This window comes from Kogia breviceps, chromosome 7 (assembly GCF_026419965.1).
Source record: "Kogia breviceps isolate mKogBre1 chromosome 7, mKogBre1 haplotype 1, whole genome shotgun sequence".
NCBI lineage: Eukaryota > Metazoa > Chordata > Mammalia > Artiodactyla > Physeteridae > Kogia > Kogia breviceps.
Genome location: NC_081316.1, coordinates 74,972,422 through 74,980,105, shown reverse-complemented (window position 1 = coordinate 74,980,105; position 7,684 = coordinate 74,972,422). Strand labels below are relative to the sequence as shown.

At 48.2% G+C, this 7,684-nt stretch overlaps 1 protein-coding gene across 2 annotated transcripts in view; it reads right to left on the bottom strand.

The window, feature by feature from the left end:
• Positions 1-287: 287 nt before the first annotated feature.
• GALNT18 (polypeptide N-acetylgalactosaminyltransferase 18) overlaps positions 288-7,684 on the bottom strand; it is a 349,313-nt gene continuing 341,916 nt past the window's right edge. For both annotated transcript variants that reach the window (XM_059067917.2, XM_067038607.1), the window contains one exon: positions 288-710. In XM_059067917.2, coding sequence (XP_058923900.1) covers positions 564-710 — 147 coding nt within the window. In that variant the 3' untranslated portion in view covers positions 288-563. The remainder of the gene's footprint in view (positions 711-7,684) is intronic.

The window sequence follows — 7,684 nt, the reverse complement described above, 5'->3', positions numbered from 1 at the left end:
AGGATGGAGGACTTGAGGCTGTCTTCCGGAGGCGGTAACTGCTGCACAGAGGCAGAGGGAACCTCCTCTCTGGAGGTGGCCCTGAGGTTGAGGCGCCCTTCTCGCTGCCCTGGGCCTCCTAAGCAGCTTGCACAACAAGCTCCACTGTCTGCAGGGGCTTAGAGCCTCCTTTCTCAGGGATGTAGGGTAGGGAGAGCACACCGGGACACATCTTGGGCTACAAGCACTCCCAGTTCAGAGGAGCCAGGCCTGAATCTCCACCGAGCACCAAATAACTGCAAAATCCCTTTTCTTAACCAATAGTATTTTATTGTCAGTTATAAATATTTTCCATGTGTCCCCTATTTACAGTTGCAAAATAGTTTATGATATTATACCCTCACCCACCGTTCGGCCTCTTTCTATAAACTCCATGAAAATTGAATAGGAAATAAAAAGCTCTTTTGGGGGCCCACCAACCTGGTTCCCCAGACTCCAAACAACCCCACACGGACAGCAGGCAACGTGGCAGCAGGTGCTACACAGTAGCAAAGGGGCGGGGTGTGAGACGACTCCCGGCGGGGTCAGGACGCCAGGCTCCTCAGCACATTGGTGATACTCCAGTGCTGGCCCGAGCACCTCTGCAGCACCAGCTGGAAGCCAAACTCTGCGCCGCTGTTCTCCTGCAGCTCCAGGCAGCGCTTGGACTTGCGGTTCTGGATGGGGCCTCCCTAGGAGCCAGGGCAGAAAGTGGGGTCAGAGGGCGTGGGGGAGCCTCAGGCCTAGTTGGCTGGTGGGGATTACTTGTAGGTGCAGATGTCTGGGATCCTGTGAGGCTGCGGGAGGTCTGGGGTCAGCATTCCCACGAAGCCCGAGGATCCCTGTCTCAAAGTGCTGGTCTCCTCCCTGAGACTGAACTTGTTTCTCTGTTTTCTTCACAGGCCCCTAGTTCTTTGCTAGGACAGAGGACAGAGATGCTCCACCCCAGCTTCTGTCTACCTGGCTGGGGTGTGGCATGCTGGTCTGCTCCTAATGCTCCTACCCCAGGGGCTGGGTCCTGCTCCCCATAACCATGGGCTGGGGTCCTGTTCTGAAAATCCTAGTTCCTTGGGACCACTCCATGATTGGCCTGAATCTCAGCATCGCCAGAGGCGGGGGCAGAGATCTCTAAGAAGTGTTCTTTCAGAGACTCAAAAATATGGTACTTTCCAGGCCCTACCCTGGCCCAGCTGTGCCCTCAGCACCCTAGAGACAGGAAACACAGGGACCCTGAGGCAGAAACAGCCTGTGTGGCCTCCGGGAAGGCGGTGGAAGAAATGGAGTGAGGCCAAGAGCACGGCTGTGGAGGAGACACACCTCAGTGAGGGCATCTAGGACTGTAGGGAGGGTGGAGAATGAGGTCAAGAGAGCTCCCTCCCCAAAGGCTCTGAGAGGAGAATCTTCTAGAATAGACTAGTAAGGCCACCTTGGACGCCTGGTATACGTCTTGGGACGTATGTGGGATACGGAGAGAGGAGCCATCCCACCTTTTGGTGCTGGAGCCACTGGCCAGTCTCCCTCCCGTCTTCCTTCCTGGACCTCAGCCTCTCTCACTGAGCAAACTCTGGGCTCTTGCCCCTTCTCCGGCCAAATGCCATTCACCAAAATTGCAAAGGAGCCTTCCTTTCCTCGATTCAGTCCCTTCCTGGTGAGCTCAGCACCTTTGGGAGCAGCCTGGTGGTATTACTATCCTTACCTCTACCTGCAGGCTTTGGCCCTGAGGTAAAAGTAGTTACAGTCAAGGCTTATTTACCATGTCCCCGGCACTGTGTCAAATGCTTCACACACTCAATCTCAAGTGTTCTTCACAATAACCCTGAGCGGTGGAGATGATAATTATCCCCATTTTGTAGAACTGGGGACTGAGGCTTAGAGAGGTGGGGTCACATGGTCAGTCAGTGGTAGAGCCAGGCTGGGAACCTCGGAGTCTGCCCCCTTCGCTGTTCCTCACTAGGATGAGTGGCCACACCCTCCCCTCCATTTATCCCACCCCACGCCTGCCTCAAGGTAGTGGACTAGACCAAGAGCTGCTGGTGTCCCATCGCCTGGGGTGGAAGGTCATCTGAAGAGCTTCAGGGGCTCTGGGGAGTCAGGTTGGTCTAGTTCTTTTGAGAGCTCTCTGCAAAGACATGAGTTATCCATCTATCCATCCATCCAATATTTAATGAGTGCCTACCACATGCCAGGAGCAGTTCCCACCCACTGAGATATATCACTGACTAAACAGGAGAAGATCTTTGTCTTTGTGGAGACTATATGCCAGGAGGGGGAGCAAATGGTAAATTCTATAGTGTGTTAGAGGTGCTAAGATTGTGCACAAAAATGTAGAGCAGTGCTGTGGACAATGTGTCCGCTTAAAATTCATATGTTGAATGAGATATCATCTCACACCGGTCAGATTGGCCATCATCAAAAACTCTAGAAACAATAAATGCTGGAGAGGGTGTGGAGAAAAGGGAACCCTCTTGCACTGCTGGTGGGAATGTAAATTGATGCAGCCACTATGGAGAACAGTATGGAGGTTCCTTAAAAAAACTAAAAATAGAATTACCATACAACCCAGCAATCCCACTACTGGGCATATACCCTGAGAAAACCATAATTCAAAAAGAGTCATGGGGGGAGCGAGAAGATGGCGGAAGAGTAAGACGCGGAGATCACTCTTCCTCCTCACAGATACATCAGAAATACATCTACACGTGGAACTTCTCCTATAGAACACCCACCGAACGCTGGCAGAAGACCTCAGACCTCAGGCAAGAAACCCCCCCACGTACCTTGTTAGGGCAAAAGAAAAAAGAATAAACAGAGACAAAAGAATAGGGACGGGACCTGCACCAGTGGGAGGGAGCCGAGAGGGAGGAAAGGTTCCCGCACACTAGAAGCCCCTTCGCGGGCGGAGACTGCGGGTGGCGGAGTGGGAAGCTTCAGAGCCGCGGAGGAGACCACAGCCAACAGGGTGCGGAGGAAAAAGCGGAGAGATTCCCGCACGGAGGATCGGTGCCGATCAGCACTCACCAGCCCGAGAGGCTTGTCTGCTCATCCGCCGCGGCGGGCGGGGCTGGGAACTGAGCCTCGGGCGGATCCCAGGGAAACGTCTGGAGTTGGCAGAGCGAAAACAGCCTGAAGGGGTTAGCGCACCACGGCGAGCCGGGAGGGAGTTCGGGAGAAGTCTGGAGCTGCCGAAGAGGCAAGAGACCTTTTCTTCCCTCTTTACCTCCTGCTGCGCGAGGAGAGGGGTTTAAGCGCGCCGCTTAAAGGAGCTCCAGAAACGGGCGCGGAGCTGCCGAAGAGACAAGAGACTTTTTCTTGCCTCTTCGCTTCCTGGGGCGCGAGGAAAGGGAATTAAGGGCACCACATAAAGGAGCCCCAGAAACGGGCGCGAGTTGCGGCTGTCGGCGCGGACAACAGAGACGGGTGTGGGGCGCTACGGTTGCTGCTGCCGCCACCAAGAGGCCTGTGTGCGAGCGCAGGTCACTCTCCACACCGCCCCTCCCGGGAGCCTGTGCAGCCCGCCAGCGCCGGGGTCCCGGGATCCTGGGACAGCTTCCCTGGGAAAACGCGCGGCGTGCCTCGGGCCGGTGCAGCGTCACGCCGGCCTCTGCCGCCGCGGACTCGCCCCACATCCGTGCCCCCCCACCCACCGCCTGAGTGAGCCAGAGACCCTGAATCAACTGCTCCGTTAACGCTGCTCCTTTGACCCCGCCCTCTCTGAGCGAAGGGCAGACGCCCTCGGACGACCTGCGCGCAGAGGCGGGGCCAGGTCCAGGGCTGAGCCCCAGGAGCTGTGCGAACAAACAGAGGGGGTGGTCCCTCCCAGCAGCCTCAGAAACAGCAGGTTAAAGCTCCACAGTCAGCTTGAAGTGCCCTGCATCTGTGGAAAACCTGAATAGACAGCGAAATATCCCAGGTTGAGGAAGTGGACTTTGGGAGCATGATATACTATTATTTTCCCCTTTTTTCTTTTTGTGAGTGTGTATGTGGGTGCTGCTGTGTGAGATTTTGTCTGTGTAGCTTTGTTTTCACCATTTGTCCTGGGGTTAGACCGACCATTTTTTTTTTTTTCTTTAATAGAAATTTTTCTTCTTAATAATTATTTTGTTATTTTAATAACTGTATTTTACCCTACTTTATTTTGTCTTCTCCCCTTTCTTTCTTCCTTTCTTCCCTCCTTTTCCTATTTCCCTCCTTCCTTCCTTCCTCCCTTCCTTCCTTCCTCCCTTCCTTCCTTTATGCCCTCCTTCCTTCCTCCCTTCCTTTCTTTATTCCCTCCTTCCTTCCTCCCTTCCTTTCTTCCTCCCTCCCTTCCTTCCTTTATTCCCTCCTTCCTTCCTCCCTTCCTTTCTTCCTCCCTCCCTTCCTTTCTTCCTCCCTCTCTTCCTTTATTCCTCCCTCCCTTCTTTATTCCCTCCTTCCTTCTTCCCTTCCTTTCTTCCTCCCTCCCTTCCTTTCTTTATTCCCTCCTTCCTTCCTCCCTTCCTTTCTTCCTCCCCTCCTTCCTTCCTTCCTCCCTTCCTTCCTTCCTCCCTTTCTTCCTTTATTCCCTCCTTCCTTCCTCCCTTCCTTTCTTCCTCCCTCCCTTCCTTCCCTCCCTTCCTCCTTTCTTCCTTCCTTTCTTGACTTTCTACTTTTTTCTCCCTTTTGTTTTGAGCCGTGTGGATTAAAGGCTCTTGGCACTCCAGCCAGGTGTCAAGGCTGTGTCTCTGAGGTGGGAGAACTAACCTCAGGACACTGGTCCACAAGAGACCTCTCAGCTCCACGTAATATCAAACGGCGAAAATCTCCCAGAGATCTCCATCTCAACACCAAGACCCAGATTCACTCAAGGACCAGCAACGAACAGTGCTGGACACCCTCTCCCCAACAAAGAGCGAGACAGGTCTACAGCCCCATCCATTAGCAGAGAGGCGGCCTAGAATCACAGTAAGGCTACCGACATCCCCATACACGCCCCCAGACGTGGACCTACCCACCAGGGAGACGGGATCCAGCCTCATCCACCAGAACAGGGGAACTGGTCCCCCCAACCAGGAAACCTGCTCAACCCACTGAACCAACCTCAGCCACTGGGGACAGCCACCAAAAATAGATAGAAATTCGAACCTGCAGCCTGCAAAAGGGAGACCCCAAACATAGTAAGATAAGCAAAATGAGAAGACAGAAAAACACACAGCAGATGAAGGAACAAGATAAAAACACACCAGACCTAACAGATGAAGAGGTAATAGCCAATCTACCTGAAAGAGAATTTAGAATAATGATGGTGAAGATGATGCAAAATCTTGGAAATAGAATAGACAAATTGCAAGAAACAGTTAACAAGGACCTAGAAGAAATAAAGAGGAAGCAAGTAACGATGAGCAACACAATAAATGAAATGAAAAATACTCTAGACGGGACCAGTAGCAGAATAACTGAGGCAGAAGGACGGATAAGTGACCTGGAAGATAAAATAGTGGAAATAACTACTGCAGAGCAGAAGAAAGAAAAAAGAATGAAAAGAACTGAGGACAGTCTCAGAGATCTCTGGGACAACATTAAACGCACCAACATTCGAATCATAGGGGTCCCAGAAGAAGAAGAGAAAAAGAAAGGGACTGAGAAAATATTTGAAGAGACTATAGTTGCAAACTTCCCTAATATAGGAAAGGAAATAGTCAACCAAGTCCAGGAAGCACAGAGAGTCCCATACAGGATAAACCCAAGGATAAACACGCCGAGACACATAATAATCAAACTGTCAAAAATTAAATACAAAGAAAACATATTAAAAGCAGCAAGGGAAAAACAACAAATAACACACAAGGGAATCCCCATAAGGCTAACATCTGATCTTTCAGCAGAAACTCTACAAGCCAGAAGGGAGTGGCAGGACATATTTAAAGTGATGAAGGAAAAAAACCTACAACCAAGACTACTCTACCCAGCAAGGATCTCATTCAGATTTGATGGAGAAATTAAAACCTTTGCAGACAAGCAAAAGCTGAGAGAGTACAGCACCACCAAACCAGCTTTACAACAAATGCTAAAGGAACTTCTCTAAGCAAGAAACATAAGAGAAGGAAAAGACCTACAAGAACAACCTGAAACAATTAAGTAAAGGGTAATAGGAACGCACATATCAATAATTACCTTAAATGTAAATGGATTAAATGCTCCCACCAAAAGACACAGACTGGCTGAATGGATACAAAAACGGGACCCATATATATGCTGTCTACAAGAGACCCACTTCAGACCTAGGGACACTTACAGGCTGAAAGTGAGGGGATGGAAAAAGATATTCCATGCAAATGGAAATCAGAAGAAAGCTGGAGTAGCAATTCTCATATCAGACAAAATAGACTTTAAAATAAAAACTATTACAAGAGACAAAGAAGGACACTATATAATGATCAAGGGATCGATCCATGAAGAAGATATAACAATTGTAAATATTTATGCACCCAACATAGGCGCACCTCAATACATAAGGCAAATACTAACAGCCATAAAAGGGGAAATCGACAGTAACACAATCATAGTAGGGGACTTTAACACCCCACTTTCACCAATGGACAGATCATCCAAAATGAAAATAAATAAAGAAACACAAGCTTTAAATGATACATTATACAAGATGGATTTACTTGATATTTATAGGACATTCCATCCAAAAACAACAGAATACACATTTTTCTCAAGTGCCCATGGAACATTCTCCAGGATAGATCATATCTTGGGTCACAAATCTAGCCTTGGCAAATTTAAGAAAATTGAAATCGTATCAAGTATCTTTTCTGACCACAACGCTATGAGACTAGATATCAATTACAGGAAAAGATCTGTAAAAAATACAAGCACATGGAGGCTAAACAATACACTACTTAATAACGAAGTGATCACTGAAGAAATCAAAGAGGAAATCAAAAAGTACTTAGAAACAAATGACAATGGAGACACGACGACCCAAAACCTATGGGATACAGCAAAAGCAGTTCTAAGAGGGAAGTTTATAGCAATACAATCATACCTTAAGAAACAGGAAGCAACTCGAATAAACAACTTAACTTTGCACCTAAAGCAATTAGAGAAGGAAGAACAAAAAAACCCCAAATTTAGCAGAAGGAAAGAAATCATAAAGATCAGATCAGAAATTAATGAAAAAGAAATGAAGGAAACAATAGCAAAGATCAATAAAAGTAAAAGCTGGTTCTTTGAGAAGATAAATAAAATTGATAAACCATTAGCCAGACTCATCAAGAAAAAAAGGGAGAAGACTCAAATCAATAGAATTAGAAATGAAAAAGGAGATGTAACAACTGACTCTGCAGAAATACAAAAGATTATTAGAGATTACTACAAGCAACTCTATGGCAATAAAATGGACAACCTGGAAGAAATGGACAAGTTCTTAGAAATGCACAACCTGCCAAGACTGAACCAGGAAGAAATAGAAAACATGAACAGACCAATCACAAGCACTGAAATTGAAACTGCGATTAAAAATCTTCCAACAAACAAAAGCCCAGGACCAGATGGCTTCACAGGCGAATTCTATCAAACATTTAGAGAAAAGCTAACACCTATCCTTCTGAAACTCTTCCAAAAGATAGCAGAGGTAGGAACACTCCCAAACTCATTCTACGAGGCCACCATCACCCTGATACCAAAACCAGACAAAGAC